A 17801-nucleotide genomic window follows, 5' to 3' on the forward strand; every position below is an offset into this window, starting at 1 on the left:
CCAAGCAACGGAATGTGATTGTGTTTATTAAGAATGTTTTATATTATTTCAGTTTTAAATCTGAATAGTTTGCCAAATTATTCTGGTTGGCATTGTATCTGTTTCAGGGATTCCAGTGAACTCTATATCAGGAAGTGTCCATCTTCTTTATTTATGAAATGTAGCTAGTGGTAACGATTCTAGGGGCCCACAGATCCAGGGGTCCCACAACAAATTCTAAACTGTATTATTTATTAGGAGAGGCCCCTGGAGCAATATACAGTCAGGGGGCCCAGAATATCTTGCTATAGCCCTGCTTATTACAAAGTCAATTTAAATTCAGATATCACTGTAAATCTTGTTGTTTTAACTTAAAAAATAATAACTTGTTAAATGAGCTTAATGTCTATTTAAGTAAATTGTACTTTGTTCAATCAAATTAAATTCATATTGAATGTACAATTCCAATTACTTACTTTTCCTGCTGGAACTGGTAGCTGTGTTTTGGAACATGGTAGCTGGTCCTTAGCTGGTCATGAGCTGGTCCAAACGGGTTATTAGCTGGTCCAAGTTGGCACTGAGCTGGTCCAAACTGGTCATTAGCTGGTCCAAGTTGGTCATGAGCTGGTCCAAGATGGTATTTAGCTGGTTCAAACTGGTCATTAGCTGGTCCAAGCTGGTCCTAAACTGGTCAAGAGCTGGTCCAAGTTGGTCATTAGCTGGTCCAAGCTGGTCATTAGCTGGTCCAAGCTGCTCCTAAACTACTCAAGAGCTGGTCCAAGTTGGTAATGAGCTGGTCCAAACTGGTCATGAGCTGGTCCAATCTGGTCATTAGCTGGTCCAAGTTGGTCCTAAACTGGTCAAGAGCTGGTCCAAGTTGGTCACGAGCTGGTCCAAGATGGTATTTAGCTGGTTCAAACTGGTCATTAGCTGGTCCAAGCTGGTCCTAAACTGGTCAAGAGCTGGTCCAAATTGGTCATTAGCTGGTCCAAGCTGGTCATTAGCTGGTCCAAGCTGGTCATTAGCTGGTCCAAGCTGCCCCTAAACTACTCAAGAGCTGGTCCAAGTTGGTAATGAGCTGGTCCAAACTGGTCATGAGCTGGTCCAATCTGGTCATTAGCTGGTCCAAGTTGGTCCTAAACTGGTCAAGAGCTGGTCCAAGTTGGTCACGAGCTGGTCCAAGATGGTATTTAGCTGGTTCAAACTGGTCATTAGCTGGTCCAAGCTGGTCCTAAACTGGTCAAGAGCTGGTCCAAATTGGTCATTAGCTGGTCCAAGCTGGTCATTAGCTGGTCCAAGCTGCTCCTAAACTACTCAAGAGCTGGTCCAATTTGGTAATGAGCTGGTCCAAACTGGTCATGAGCTGGTCCAATCTGGTCATTAGCTGGTCCAATTTGGTCCTAAACTGGTCAAGAGCTGGTCCAAGTTGGTCACGAGCTGGTCCAAGATGGTATTTAGCTGGTTCAAACTGGTCATTAGCTGGTCCAAGCTGCTCCTAAGTTTGTCCAAACTGGTCATAAGCTGGTCCAAGCTGGTCATGAGCTGGTCCAAGCTAGTCATTAGCTGGTCCAAGCTGGTCCTAAACTGGTCAAGAGCTGGTCCAAGTTGGTCACGAGCTGGTCCAAGATGGTATTTAGCTGGTTCAAACTGGTCATTAGCTGGTCCAAGCTGCTCCAAAGCTTGTCCAAACTGGTCATAAGCTGGTCCAAGCTGGTCATGAGCTGGTCCAAGCTAGTCATTAGCTGGTCCAAGCTGGTCCTTAGCTGGTAGACCAGCTAACTTTTTCCAAAACCCAGCTTGACAACATTGAGCTGGTACGACAAGCTGGTAGCTGGTCAAAGCTTGTCTCCCAGTTTGGACCAGCTAATAACCAGCTTGGTCCAGCTAAAGACCAGCTTGGACAAGCTAATGACCAGCTTGGACCAGCTAAAGACCAGTTTGGACCAACTAATGACCAGCTTGGACCAGTTAAGTCCAGCTTGGACCAGATAATGACCAGTTGGACCGGCTTGGACCAGCTAAAGACCAGTTTGGACCAGCTTAAGACCAGCTTGGACCAGCTCATGACCAGCTAGAAACCAGCAACCATGTTCCAAAACAAAGCTACTAGCTTAAGCTGGATTTTCCACTAGGGTTAATTTTATTGATAACTTTAGAAGTAGTTGGGGCTATTCCATTGTCATGGGAAAATGAAACTGCTATTTGATGGTAAATGATCAGTTGTTGACCAGAGACTATATAGAATAACTAAGATTGTAAAGGAGACACGCGGCATTCAACACTTTACACGCAAATCACAATAATGGTTACAATCATCAAACACATTGAGTAAAAAGATGAGCTCTGAATTATTGCTACATGACAAATAACTGAAATTGACAAGCACAACAACCAACAGCATAAATAAAAGTAGCAAACAAAGCAGTGCATGCTGGGAATACGAATCATTGAGTGTAATGTGTATATTCTCTTGACTTATATATATTTTTTCAGCTGAATGTTTTTTCTAGTTCAAACACCCACGAGAATGGCCGAGCAATACTCGGAAGAGCACAAGATATTCCCCATAATTTTTCCATTGGCATTTAAAAACAAATAATATATATATATATATATATTACTCAGCCTTGGCCCAAACCAGAAAGCTCTATTATTAATTAACGACACTAAAACATAGAAAAAAGCGATTGGTAATTGCATGGGAACTTTTCTGATTGGGATCTCACTTGGGATTGCAGTTCTGGCAGGAGATCTGGACCCAGAGGAATTATTTGTTGGATTTTAAGAGACACAACTGCCAAATTGGACACTTGAATGATGAATTCATCTAGCGCGCCGCACCGTTGGGGCACCAACCGACAGAAACGTAACAACTTATCACAAGATGAGCCAACAAACACTTGGATAATTGAGTTCTCAACAAAATCATTCCAGGAATCCAGCAATTATTCTAACTCTACATTTCAAGTTATGATAACTAAAAGGCAAAATCAAAATCTTGATTTTTTTACTAATAAAATACACACACATTAGTTACTTGATGTTAATAGTCTGTAAGCCCAGTTTATAAGGAGCAACTAGGACGGAAAGGGTCTACTCTGGCTCATGGCCTGTTCGATATAATGCAGTACACAGATTGCAAATTGTAAAATAAATTATATGAAAATTATTTTATGAAGTACATTTTCCCAAAGCGTATGTCAAAAATCTCTTTCATATAATGAATGCATAATGGTAGTATTTGCTGTACTGAATTAAATTCAAGGTATGTATATCTACAGTATATACTTAATAAATCAATAAGAAATTTAAATGAAGAATCAATATGTGAAATATGACATGGACAGACAATTCTTCTTGAGCTTCAGCCATTTAGGCTCAATATACAGTATAATATACAAACATCTTAAATTAGCTAGTGTAGTGCTATCAGTAATGGACTTTGGGCTATATTTTGGACAACAATTAAAATAAAAAATAAAAAAGTAAATTAAAACGTTATAGAATGATAATATATGCACAGTCCATGACAAAACAATTCAACGGTTTGCTGTGGCTTTGATAGTCACATGTGCATCGTCATCTTTTTCCAAAACAAACATGTAATTTTATTTCTTGACAATTAATATCAATAGCTCATGATGAACAGCGATATACCTGACATTTTTCCCCATTGTTATACAGACATGTAGTCTAAATCTAGTCACACCAGTCATTTGATTCAAATGTTCTGTACAACATACCAGTGTTATCTTGTTGTGTTGTCTTGTTACAATATATGTATGCCCTTTCTCTGCCATTCCTCCAAACTGTTTTGTTGATCTGAGATTAGATTTAGAAAAGAACACTTCTGTATCACAATCTTCAGAAGTATTATCTTCATATATGAATTGAATCACTGAGATCATGGTGTAAATGTTGAAAAATATTATTGTCACGATCCCCTGTTGTCTGCCCCGTGTTTCACTTGTCAACTGTCTTAAAACTACACTTCCCATAGTTCCCTGCCTTCATCACTGCCAGCAGTCACTCATTGTTCTCACCTGTGTCCTGTTTGATCATCACTCTCCCTGTGTATTTAAACCCTGTTTGTTCCCCAGTCATTGTCGACCGTTGAATGTGGATGTAGATGTTTTCATGTGTTTGCCCAGTTTTGTCTATGTTACGTTTGCCCACCGTGGTGTGATCTTGGTTGTGTTTCGGTTTTGTTTTTCCCATCGTGGACGTTTTATTTGTTCCAGTCTTGTTTGTTTTCACCTTTGTCAATAAAAACCGCACTTAGATCCTCACCCATCGTCTGCCTCCTCCTGCCTTCGTAACAGAACGATCATCCCTTAATGGATCTAGGGGTTCAACAGGCTAACTCTAGACTGCTCTGCCTCAAGCAAGAGGACCGTCCTGTGGAGGATCACGTTCGCGACTTTCTGGAGCTGGCGAATGTAGCGGACTTCCCAGAATACTCCCTGGTGGTGTTCTTCAGGGCAAACCTCCACAGTTCGCTTAAGGAGCTGTTGCCAAAGGTGACTCATCGCTGGACGCTCCTTGACTTTGTGGAAGAGACTCCACTAGTTTGCGGCTCGCCGTTCACTGTGGGCGTAGAAGAGGGCCTTACCTCTCCTCCCACAGTGGTCCCTACGCCTGCCACGGCCAGCGAGCCAGAGCCCACGCCTGCCACGGTCAGTGACCCAGCGTTGTGAGCCTCGTCCGCCCGGAGGAGGAGGAGAAGAGGAAAGGCTTCTGCTCTCCAGCCTCCGCCTCCCATGGCTCCGTCCCCAGAACCTCCCATGGCTCCGTCCCCAGAACCTCCCATGGCTCCATCCCCAGAACCTCCCATGGCTCTGCCTTCAATTTTCAGCGAACCAGAGCTCACGCATACCACAGTGAACAAATCAGCGCCAGTAGCCCCGACCGTCAGTGAGCCCGTGCCTGCAGCCCCGACCGTCAGTGAGCCCGTGCCTGCAGCCCCGACCATCAGTGAGCCCGTGCCTGCAGCCCCGACCGTCAGTGAACCCGTGCCTGCAGCCCCGACCGTCAGTGAGGCCGTGCCTGCAGCCCCGAGCCTCCCAGAGCCAGCGCCTGTAGCCACGACCGTCCTGAGCCTCCCCGGGCTCCGCCTCCCATGGCTCCGCCTACACGGCTCCGCCTCTCGAGCCTTCCACGACTCTGCCTTCCACGGCTCCACGTCCTGAGCCTCCCTCGATGTCACCTCCTGAGCCTCCCATGGCTCTGCCTCCTGAGCCTTCCACGGCTCCGCCTACCACGGCTCCGTTTCCTGAGCCTCCCTCAGCTCCGCCTCCGGAGCCTTCTACGATGTCGCCTCCTGAGCCTTCCACGGCTCCGCTTCCCATGGCAGATTGATGATCAAACAGGACACAGGTGTCCCGTCTCCAGAGCCTTTTACGATTCCGCCTCCTGAGCCATCCATGGCTCTGCAACCTAAGTCTTCCACGGCTCCGCCCTCCATGGCTCCGCCACCAGAAACTTCCATGGCTCCGCCTACCACGGCTCTGCCCTCGGAGTTCCCCATGGCTGTGGCTCTGAGGCCAGATCTCCCGAACCTGTCCTGTGGCCGACTCCCAGGCCTCCAGACCAAGACCCTACCCTGCGGCCGGCTCCCGGGCCTTCTGAACCTGTCCTTGCCCTGTGGCCAGCTCCCAGGCCACCTGACCCAGTCCCCGTCTTGTGGCCCCCTTGGACTGCCTGCTTGCCCTCTGTGCCCCCTTGGAATGCCTGTTTGCCCCTTGTGCCCCCTTGGACTGTCTGTTTGCCCTTGTGTCCCCTTGGACTGTCTGTTTGCCCTTGTGTCCTCCTTGGTCTGCCTGGCCCCCTCCTCACTCCTTGGAGGATTTCGTTTTTTTATTTTTTTCTCTTTTTGTGGGTATTTTTTCTTTTTTTTTAGGAGCGTCTGGAATCTGCTCCTTAGAGGGGGGGTTATGTCATGATCCCGTTGTCTGCCCCGTGTTTCACTTTTCAACTGTCTTAAAACTACACTTCCCATAGTTCCCTGCCCTCATCACTGCCAGCAGTCACTCATTGTTCTCACCTGTGTCCTGTTTGATCATCACTCTCCCTGTGTATTTAAACCCTGTTTGTTCCCCAGTCATTGTCGATCGTTGAATGTGGATGTAGATGTTTTTCATGTGTTTGCCCAGTTTTGTCTATGTTACCTTTGCCCACCTTGGATGTTTCTCCAGCCCGTGTACTCTTGGTTGTGTTTCGTGTTTTGGTTTTGTTTTTCCCATCGTGGACGTTTCATTTGTTCCAGTCTTGTTTGTTTTCACCTTAGATCCTCACCCCTCATCTGCCTCCTACTGCCTTCGTAACAATTATTAATAAATAATTCACAAATAATTCACAGATTTTTTTTATTGGAGTACAATAAATAAGTTACAGTTAATAATAATAATAAAAAATCATCACCACACAACACAAACTAACTTATTCTTACCCATAAAACAAGCAATCCTTCATAACATAAAAGTGAACTGTAATCTGCTTATATCCCTCTAACATCATCTCTATCCAGCCTGAGCATGTGATAAGAAGCCCTTATGAATGACTTAAGCATGAATGAGCTGAATTTATGTATAAGCTGATATATTTGCATTTACATTCACAGAATTCCACCAGCACCGCCTTAATACAGAATTAAATACATTGTTGAATGAATTGCATGTTCATTGCATACCTAAAGTCTTTCACTTGGTATAATTGTACATTTTAGATAAAAAGACAGCTCTGCCATTTACAGTTAAAACGTAAACATCCCGACATTAATTGCATTCTTCATATTCATAGGCAAAGTCTGATGAGGCACAAACCCAAACTACATGTTGCTTATTCACTTAGTCTTTATGTCTGACCATGGAAATACACAATACTATAGTGAATTCAATGTGTAAACTAGTGTATAAACTATATACACATTCAACTTTTACACACATAGTGCAAACCTTCATGAATCTATAGCACTTTATTGTGACCTTCATTAAGTTGCAGATTTTCATCTTTTAGTGTCCTTCATCTTTCACAATACATTCATTGGCATATATTTTATGTTTGTATGTGAAATTGCTGTAAAGCCTTTGAATCTCTCTTGGAGTTTAACTGAAGTAAAGTTGCTGTCTCGTTTACAGAAGATATCAGTCTGAACATCAGCCTCAAGGGATGGACACGGCTCAAGAACACCATGTTCATCAGAACAGCCCTGGAGTTGGAGACAAAATCAACAAACAAAAAGTGTACATCAATTTGCACAATATAGCTTAAAACCCTAAACTTATGTCTAAAATATGTAAATGTCTGCATTCATTTTCCGAATCATAATCGATTATCTTTTCTGAGGTGCTTATTGTATTGATTTCCGGTCACACTATAATAAGGTTACATTTGTTAAAGGAATAATTCATCATTTACTCCGCCTTTTGTCATCTCAAACTCGTATGGCTTTCACAATGAAGATATTTTGTCTATTCAATGCAGGTGAATAGTGACCACATTTTCAAGCTCCATAAATCACATATAGGCATCATAAGAGTAATCCACCAGACTCCAGTGGTTTAATCCACGTCTTCTGAAGTGATCCAATCGGAATGGACCAAAATATAACTCCTTTTTCACTGTACATCTTGCCATTGCAGTCTCTAGGCACGATCATGATTTTAAGCTCAACAACACTTCCTACAGCTCGATGCATGCAGAGCGCTAGATGGCGCCGTAGGAAGTGTAATCGAACTTGAAATCATGATCGGCAAGAAGACTACTGATCTCAAGATTTATAATGAAAAAGGAGTTACATTTTGGTCTGTTCTCATCCGATACTGATTGGATCGTTTCAGAAGACATTGATTAAACCACTGGAGTTATATGGATTTCTTTTACGCTGCCTTTGTGTGCTTTATAGAGCATGAACATTTGGTCACTATTCACTTGCATTGTATGGACAAACAGACAGTATATCTCCATTCAAATATCTTTGTTTGTGTTCTGCGGAAGAGAGTAAGTCATATGAGTTTGAGATGACACTGTAAGTCTGAGTAAATGATGAGAGATTATCTTTCGTTTAGCAGAAGCATTAAAGGATTAAAAACATGACCACGGCACATTTACAAACACACAGTGAAGATAAGTCTTCAGCCATACCTTAACATTTCCAACGTCTTTGTACTTGCAATCAGAAAAAGTGATATCACTTGAAGATGCCTTTGTCAGCAAGGAATCGGTGTAAATGAATGGAATCTGTGTACATAAATTCAATTCGATTAAGTTTCAATTCAGAAATCTAATAATGAGAACATTGAAAAATTTATGTTCCAGTGTTTTACCTTGCAGTCAGTTCCAAAGGCTTCTGTGTGGGATGGAATAAAAGATTGAGAAGATCCCTCCAGCTGTATCATTCTAGTTTTCTTCGGCATATGTCTGATCAGACAACTCATCAGCAAGAAACCTGTTTTCATTTTAATCACATACAATCACAAACAGGTTTATTAGATTTACATCTTCAGGGACATACACTGACTACATGGCCAAAAGTATTGTGGACACCCACTTTGGGTCTGGCTATACTGTCCCTTTAATTCAAGTGAAGATCTAAATGCTACAACATGGAAATCATCACATACTTGTTTTGAAGTAAAAAGAAACATGGAGATATTTTTGCCTTTGTGATTTAATAATTCATGCATAAGAGGAAACAAACGTTTGTCCAAATTTTAGTTGTCTCCTTGAAGCAAACGTCATAAAACAGCATTTAACTTCAGCCAGTACTTACCAAGTAGTATTAAGATGCTGATGACTATGACAATGATGGCAGTGACGCTTAACTGCATTGCAACGCACTCTGCAGTAATGGTACACTCACAAACATGTACTGAGAGTGTCTGGAGAGAAAACTGGCCCTGGCTGTCAGAGATCTTCAGGGTGAGTTCATGATCGCCCACAGGTACAACGCCCTCTTTGAACAAAGTCACATTTGTGCCTATCGAACACAAGAGAAAACATATGTAATATGTATTACATGTGAATCTTTACACAATAGAAACTTTGGAGGCTGTGGTTCAGGTGGTAGAGCGGGTCGGCCACTAATCGCAGGGTTGGTGGTTTGATTCCCGGCCCACATGACTCCACATACTGAAGTGTCCTTGGGTAAGACACTGAACCCCAAGTTGCTCCCAACGGCAGATTAGTGCCTTACATGGCAGCTCTGCCGCCATTGGTGTGTGAGTGTGAATGGGTGAATGAGTTCACAGTGTAAAGCACTTTGAAAACCACTAAGGCTAAAAAAAGGTGCTATATAAGTGCAGACCATTTACCATTTTTTATGGTAAATATGCAAAGGAAGACGCGAATGCTTGACCAGTGCATTGCAAGCACACAGCCTCGTTTAGCGTTGGGTTCTTGTGTTACTGTAGTGTTAACAAACCTCAAGGAGGTGATATAGTTACCTACAAATGTTTATTGTTTGTGCCATTTAACTGTATATGTTATTATTCACGTAGCTAGCAGTAAACATGTTGACTTTAACTTACATTCTCAAAAAGATTCTCTTTAAACACTTGTTTCGCCATGACATAAATGAAAGTAATAGTTCATTCTATACATTATGTTTACTTATGTAGAGAATTTGGCAGAATATTTATGTAAATAACTTCACTGTAAACTCAAAAGTTGTCATTACTTTAAATGCCAAGCTTTGTGCTCATAACTCAAATATCTATTTTTCTTGAACTTATTTTTCTTAAAAATCCATAGACTTAAGATTTTAAGTGTTAATAACAAAAACTATTGAGTACAAAATTGAGGCTATGGGAAATGCCCATAATGCCTTGTGCTTGAATTATTTAATTATGTTTCCTTGGTCAAAGGGAACATATAGTGGCATTTAAATAGTTGTTTTTAAGAATCCATAGAGGTTTTAGCTCTTTTGTGGTATTATGTTTGTTGTTTAATAGTCATTTCATTTGATGTCACCATTAGGGTGATCTGTGTCCCCTTTGATCAACTTGGACGCTGTTCAAACCATTTTAATTCGCGAATGAGTTATAATCGTCTTTATTTAATAAGTATTACTGTATGACCTAAAAATGTGTCCACTCAATTAAATGTATGAAGTAGAAACAACTGCATTTAAATAACAAATATGAGTCAAGTCTACTTGCATCTAGTTACTTAACTTAAATTGTGAAGTTCATTCACATTCGATCACCAAGTTAGGTGAACTTAAATACACAAGTTTTGGAGAAGCCATTGCTCAGTTCAATTGAGGGAATGAGTTTACTCTATAAATTGAGTTAAGTCAACTTATTAGGGTTTTTAGTGTTCCATAAGCAAGATAAATTCAAAGTATTTATAAAGTTACACAAAAAGCTATAATGAAGTTACATTGGCGAGCGATTCTAAGGTGACATTTCAGCACTTCACAAATGACAGGGACACTTAAGGAGCGCACATTCATTACCCGTTTACAAGAACGCTCTTAAAGGGGTCATGAAATGGTGAAACAAATTTTCCTTGATATTTAGACATAGGTAACATACTGTACATTTCAGAACTGAAATCTTCCTCCCCAGTCTAAAAAGAGCATTTATAGTTTCTCGTATTGAATCTGTTGTGATTTCATGAAACATTGCTCATTTGTATTTACACATACCACAACATGAATCATCGCACCCGTGGCCCTGCCCACAGGAGCACAGTTCAAGTCAAGAGAGCAGACGTTGTGTGGCTAACTATTCCTAACATAACACCAAAACGGACCCATCTGGACTATTTTGAATTATTTTGTACATAAACAGAACTACTCGGACTCTGACCGCTGCCATGTATCTCGCCACTTTTAAAAGATGCAGTGTCAAGTTACAACTCTGAAAGGGAGAAACAATTTGCTTTCATTCAGCTGTTGCTTCTTGTTGTTTTGAGCATCTGGACTATTTTTAATTGTTGGTGTATGAAAAAATGCGCTAGATGGACATCTTTGAACGTTTCGATGTGTTTCCGGCAATGTGAACCTCAGTACACCTTCAGTATGTGTGCGTCGTTTCACAGTTCTTTGGACTATGTATGTGCATTTTTTTTATGGCTCATGCCAGCATGGATTGCTTGTAAACCAGTCAAAATATGATTCAAACTTTGCAAAGAAACTGTTATTATAGGCAGGTAAACAGTTTGGACCCGTTAAAAAACGTAAGTAAACAGATTAATTAATTAATTACTATTTCAGATGTCATGACTGTTTGATTGTTTATGGTGCTGAGTGTTAACAGTTGTGCTTGAGATGAACAGTTGAATATATTCAGATGCAATGTGTTGGATGTGCGTTATTTGTAAACCTCACAATTTAGATTTATAATGTTGAGTGGCTTGTTCCTTCTCTTCTGACTGAGTTTTCTGAATTTGAGGGGCTTCATGATGTTAGCCAATCATAACAGTGGGCATTTGTTTTGAAAATTTTAAGGAGGCGCTTAAGCCAAAACCGAGTGTTTCAGACAGAGGGTCAAAGACAGGGTGGAAAATGACTAAATTGTGACTTATAATATTTAAAAAGTTTTTTGCACCAAAACAGTGGACCTCAGGTAAGATAATAAAATTATAAAAAATAGAACTTCATGAACCCTTTATGAGCTAAGATCCATTGTTATCGAGAAATGCAGCCCTGGGTGCCTAGAAGCGTTTATATTCATGTACTGGCGTAGAGTATGTTACAGGCCTTACAGTATGAATTTGTAAGTCTTTGATTGATATTCTAATTTTAACCAAGAGATAAAATGTGGAGTTTTTCTTACCATAGTTGGAATTAAGCTTCCATTTTCCGTCAACATCTCCCACTAGCTCGAAGCGGAACGGCGCGCTGTACGGATGCAGGTCAGGGTCAACAGCTGTAATCTCAATGGCCCTCTCAGAAAAGCACATGTACTGTTTGTCTACCTCTAGCATTGGTGAATTATCATTCTCATCTCTCAGATGGATAATTAAAGTCCCGGTACCAGTCATTGGTGGTGTACCTGCAAATTACCAATACAAATTAGCATAAATACATAACTAGCAGCAGAGGAAATGCTTGTTCAAAAATCAGAAAAAAGCTAATTAAAGTATAATGTTAACTATATTTTAACATTTCCAAAGGAAGTGTGAGCGGTGCTTGCCTATGCATGACTTGCCATCATGATGCCAGGGTGTTTGTCAGGGCATTGATATGTTGTTGAAAAGGTTTTCTGAGTGTTTTTAGCTCTTTGCTAGGGAGTTATCAGTGGTTGGTAGGTAGTTGCTTCCTAGCCCAAGTCCCTAACCCTAACCTAACCCCTAGTCTTTATATTCTGGTTGATAGATAAGGATTGGGTCCCTCCTTCAATGGAAGTCTGAAATTTTATGTTAAACCACTTAGGAAAGTAATAGTACAACTTCAACATGAACACAATTTGAAATATCATTAATGTTTGTACCACAAACGGTGTTGGGACAAGCTACAAGCTAAAGTTTAATACAGTAATTTGGGTCAGGGGTTTGTTCAACTAACCCTAAGAATGAGCTGTAATAGTTTAGTCTTTGCAAGCACAACAAATAAAATAAAGTGATTTATATCTCACCATTATCAACAGCATATAAGACAACAGTGTATGTATTGTCCTTTACGTAGGGTGATTCCCGGTCTAAAATTTTAGCTGTAGATACAAGACCCGTTTGTGAGTCTACAGTTACCCAATCATCTACATCTTCTCCTCTGGTGAACCTACTAGAATGGAAATGATTAGAAGTGAGAGGTAAAACTTTTATGCAATTAACTTTTTTGGGAACGTATGTTCTCAGAAGGCTTGTAGATTAAAACAGGAGATCAAAACAAACTTACATTATTGAATTTGAATCATGGTGATCTTGGTCCTCAGCTTTGAACATCCACAGGCTGTGTCCAATTTCCATGTTCTCCATAACTCTCACATGTTTGATATTCTCTATGAATATCGGAGGGTCATTGACATCTTCCACAATAATGTTGATTGGAAGAGATACTGATGTGGAAATGGACCTGCCTCTAGAGTTTTCTATATTCCACAGTCCATGTTTGGGACGCCTTTTGACTCTACAGTAGAAGAAAGGATCTTCATTCTCCACACTGACTGTCAGTTTCAAGCTGGACCTTTCTTCATAATCCAATGGCTGGGGAAAGATGGAAAATGGTCACTTTTTGTTTATTACAGCTACCAATATACTCCGTGTCTAGTAAGATTTGATGATGATGTAACATTTCTAAAGCTTTCCACTTCATGACCAGCTCCCTAAAGTGGGAGGTTCATTCTGAGAAATGGTGCCATTTGTGCCTGAGAGTTTCGTGAATTATTATTATTATTATTTTTTATCAATTAAGTTGAAAAGGATACTGTTGAAGTTGAACTTTCAAGAAATTAGAGGTTCCCACCTCAGGCTCAAAGTACCATGGTGAAAACCGCCATAGACATTGGCAGACAACCTTGCCAAATATATTCACATTAGTTTCCAAAATTTTCCAATACTGGTCAGCAAATATGGGTTTTCAATGGCTGATTCTCTCCCCCAATCCTATAAACCTAACTTTAAAGCTACTTTATACTTATGCAGCAGTTTGAATAGATAATGGAGTACATATTGGTAATATCTCTCAGTTTCAGTGTGCCTTGCAACAGAAGCCTTTATTAATTTTTTTGGTCACATATTATACATACATTTTTGCATACAGTGAAATTTATTTGTTTTCACATATCCCAGCTAAGCTGGGGTCAAAGTGCAGGGTCAGCAATGATACAGCGCTCCTGGAGCAGTAGGGTCAAGGGACTTGCTCAAGGGCCCAACATTGGCAGCTTGGCAGTACTGGGGCTTGAACCCCCGAACTTCTGGTCAGTAACCCAGAGCCTCAACAGCTGAGCCTCCACTGCCCTTTCAGCATACTATAACTAAAGAAAATAGGAATAACCCATTGCAATTCTCTAGCAATTGTTTTGTTATAACGGCCTTAATTAGCAAGTATCATTGCACTACATATTATTCAATGTGAATATTTTTTTACATTTTGCCAAGAAAAAACAACATTCATAACTAGTATTGAGCTTGACAAGGCCATAAAAAGGGGGGAAATATAATTTTAGAAATAATTATACACATTTCAAGAGACAATTACTTCTGTTTGAACCATGTGTCAGTATGATGTTATTCGTTTAAAGTGACACATGTTACCGCATAACAGTGTTGAACAAAAAGTGAGGGACAGAAGTATTCTGCATTTTCTCAGAAAAATGGCTAGGTATTTTACATGCAGTGAAAGCACCATATTTATATTTCAGTAAAAGCTAAATTTAGGACAGTAGTTGATCTATATTAATCTATTTTTATTTATTTATTTGCACTTTTGCATTGGCCACTAAATCGAGTCAAATCTATCAAATAATGCAAGTCATGGGACACAAATGGCACAGTTTCCACGTTTATGACCCATATATCTTACCTTAGTGACAGTTATGACTCCATCATTGGTCAAAGGATCGGTTTTAATCTTGAAGTGCTGTGCTTGTTCACCCTGCAGAGAGTATTTGGCCCTCCAAGCTGCAGATCCTGTGCTATCTTTATCTGCCACCTGCAGCCGACAAACAGGTTCTCCACGCTGTCCCTCTTTGACCTTCTCACAAGTCTGCAGCACACATGACAACAGCCATAAAACATGATTTACCTTTGATAAAATGCTGTGCTTTTTGTTATCAGCTCAGCGACAATCCACTGTAAACATCCCTGATCAAAAACAAGTCAAACAGCATAACTGAGCTAAAATGGTAACCGGTTAGAAGACTGAAACTAGTTTACAACCTGTTTACTTACCATTTTACCTACGAATTCTGGAAGATGGTTGTTTTTGTCGATAACATTCACTATCACTCTACTCGTGCTTGAGAGTTGCACCTTCTCCCCATGATCCTTCGCTTCAACCACAATAGTGTATTTTTGGGCCTCCTATATTGAAATGTGTAAAACCAATTTAAATACAAAATCTCAATTCGGCAAACTCCTAAATGTATACCTCCACTGTAAATCCTAATGCTCAAAATAACTTATTGTTTTGAGAAGGGAAAATGTAATCATACAAATTTGTTCAAGAATACGTTTTAGGAACTTTCCCTTTTTTTTTGAGTGCACAAAAATGGGCAGAATTTTATTTTTACGATAATGTCAGGAATTATATCTGCATTATGAAATTAGCATAGAATGGTGACATGATTGCTTGTTACCTCATAATTAAGACAACCCTTGAAGTATATTTCCCCTGTTGTATCTCCTTCAGTTTGTCGAATGAAGAACTCAGCGTTGGAGGGAGTGGGAGTGACTGACACGATTCTGAAAGTGAACAATGAATTTGCCGAGCCAGCCCGGTCACCATCACTTGCAAATATTGTGACCACATGCTCACCTGCGGGAGAGAAAACCAGGAGAGGGGCTTGGAAAATGGTACTCTTTCACCAAGGAGACCAATTGTATGTTGAAGTCAGTACCTTGTGTTGTCGATTCATCTATTGTGCTTTCATAAACTGGATTATTAAAAACAGGCGTGTGGTCGTTAACATCCAGAATCTCAATATCCACAGCAAGCTTAGAGTCTGGGCTTTTATCAGATTCAAATGTGATCTAGAGGTGAACACAATGGGAAAAATGGGTGCAAATGCAGTAAAAGTAATTGTTTCGTCAAAAACATCCCAAACACATTTGACCAAGGATCAATTCGAAATTATTTATTTTCCAGGCAATTACAATAAATGGCCACTGGAGCTTTTAAATACAAAATGGGCACACGAGCACCATACTGTAAAAGTAAACTTAAGTTGTTATTACAGTAAATGAAAATCTTGACATCCACTCTCCATGGCTCGCTATCAGAGTAGTCAACAAATCATTCTTTTGAGTTGGATCTTACAAATGGTTGATCCGCTTCACAAAACTGGTCTGAATGATCTTTTGTGACAGCAAGCCTCAATACATTCTTCACATTACTTTTCCTTTTGGGTTCCAGGGAAGAAATAAAGGCGTATGTGTTTGGAATGCCATGCCATTAAATATTAAACTAGTCCTTCAACATGCTTGTAAGTCAAATATGCAGGAAACTACAAAAAGGATTAAAAAGGTCATGTTGTTTACTAGACTCACGGTTAATTTATTGTATTCCTCGTAATCGACTTTCCCATGAACGTAAATGGAACCGTCAGTCTTGTCAATAGACAGAATTCCCTTGGGATCTCTGTCAATACCCTGTCCGTGAATGGAGTATTCCATGAAAACATTCTTCTCAGTATTTAGCTGAGAGAAAAGAAACATTCTGGTTAAGGACATTTATGCACTCAAAACACATTTTCCATTCGAATTGTTCTTGTTTTCAAGGATCTAAAATGTGCTCATAAAAATACTTATTCTCAATGTTCTTAAAACTGTGATTTATCTTTAGTTTTTATCAGTTTCTATTCTGCTGGACACCAAAGATGGCTGAATATTGCTAAAATGTTGCAATATAACCTACATCTCCCAGTTTATATGGGAAAGGACCCCTTTGCTCCTCTTCCATAGACAGCGTATTAACAATCCATGCACGTGTTTTGCGTAGGTTATGTTTCGATGGGGTTGCAAAATGAATGCAGACATTCTGAGAAAAGAAAGGAAAATATTGCACAAAATGTTGTATCAGATAATCGTTTCAAAGGATTATTTTGACATTTGGACAGCATTTTAGCTTTGAGTTACTATTAATATTATTTTAAACATCTGAATAGTGTTTCCTTATTGAGCCACCACTGTAAACATGTCCACACTTTCAGCTCAGACACATTTAAGCCGTCATTGCTCTGGAAAACATTGCAGTTATATTGAAGCACTCAAACTATTGAAGACTCATGAAGCAGCAAAACATTTAAAAGGTTACACATAACTGATCAAACCATTGTTTGCATTACTTTTTTATATTTAATTTTTTTTTAAATGACAACATTTAAAGCTAATGTGACAACCTGCCCTAAACTGACATTTATGAAAAACAAAAAACACAGTTCAAACTTTGGGTTCAAATCTATCTTCGTTATACTGTAGTTGAATGCATGACAGTGTGTTTTAATTGTGTTCACTTGTTTACCCAACAGCTATACGATAGTATGCAATAGAACATTTTAGCTTGGAGGACAGACAATGATCCTAACTTACATTTTGAACAAATTGTGAAACTAATTGTAACTGCTAGAAAAACAAGCATCTGTGCAACTGATCTTTTGACTAAAAAAACCTCACAGTTACTAATGCCACATTTTTATTTTCTAAAGAAAGGTACATTTTTGAATTAGTTTTTTTAAGTAGACATTTTACAATCTCCCATACTGCTAAACTGCATAATTGATAAGACATTTCAAAATAAGCAATATTACTTACTGCAACTAGGAAAACAAGCCCAATAGCCCTCATTGTAAGCAGTGATACTGACAGCTAAAGATCTTTGCTTCCTCTTGCCTTATTGTGCGTTATTGTGACAGCCTGTCTTATACATTTATTTAAAGTGCATCAAATATGGGAGGGTGATTTGAGAGAACTTCTCTGGAAAGCCATTCCTACGGATGCAATGCTATCTAACAACCTATAACAACCTGGAATTCCAGTCATAGCTCAAGTGAAAGGAAGCAGGAAATATTTCATGCTACACAAAAACTAAATGCAATAAAAATATTTATGTAAATGGAAGCTGTGTAAAGAAAGTATATGGACATATGGTTTGGGGTAGAAAACTTTTGAATTATCCCTCTCACCCTCATGTCATTCCAAACCCATCTGACCCAGTGCAA

General features: G+C 39.8%; 1 protein-coding gene across 2 annotated transcripts; it reads right to left on the reverse strand.

The window, feature by feature from the left end:
* Window positions 1-6338: 6338 nt before the first annotated feature.
* Window positions 6339-17529, reverse strand: LOC127619182 (cadherin-like protein 26). Of its 2 annotated transcripts, none has more exons than XM_052091976.1 (14): window positions 17395-17529; window positions 16499-16621; window positions 16132-16281; window positions 15483-15615; window positions 15222-15400; window positions 14815-14946; window positions 14447-14629; window positions 12821-13128; window positions 12561-12703; window positions 11760-11978; window positions 8750-8956; window positions 8304-8425; window positions 8122-8217; window positions 6339-7186 (listed from the first exon to the last, which is right to left on the reverse strand). In XM_052091976.1, the coding sequence occupies exons 1-14, from the start codon at window positions 17425-17427 to the stop codon at window positions 7007-7009; spliced, it is 2208 nt and encodes a 735-aa protein (XP_051947936.1). In that variant the 5' UTR covers window positions 17428-17529; the 3' UTR covers window positions 6339-7006. The 2 variants fall into 2 exon arrangements, with proteins under 2 accessions (XP_051947936.1, XP_051947935.1); XM_052091975.1 differs by having other exon boundaries at window positions 12561-12706.
* Window positions 17530-17801: the final 272 nt, after the last annotated feature.

Source organism: Xyrauchen texanus, chromosome 25 (assembly GCF_025860055.1).
Source record: "Xyrauchen texanus isolate HMW12.3.18 chromosome 25, RBS_HiC_50CHRs, whole genome shotgun sequence".
Taxonomy (NCBI): Eukaryota; Metazoa; Chordata; class Actinopteri; order Cypriniformes; family Catostomidae; genus Xyrauchen; species Xyrauchen texanus.

Excerpts from the sequence above, each read along its gene's own strand:
- LOC127619182 (XM_052091975.1), bottom strand. The coding sequence starts at position 17,427 with ATGAGGGCTATTGGGCTTGTTTTCCTAGTTGCA. Across the intron at positions 16,282-16,498 it reads TCCCATATAAACTGGGAGAT|CTAAATACTGAGAAGAATGT; the intron begins GTAGGTTATATT and ends CTTTTCTCTCAG. Across the intron at positions 11,979-12,560 it reads CTTATATGCTGTTGATAATG|GTACACCACCAATGACTGGT; the intron begins GTGAGATATAAA and ends GGTAATTTGCAG.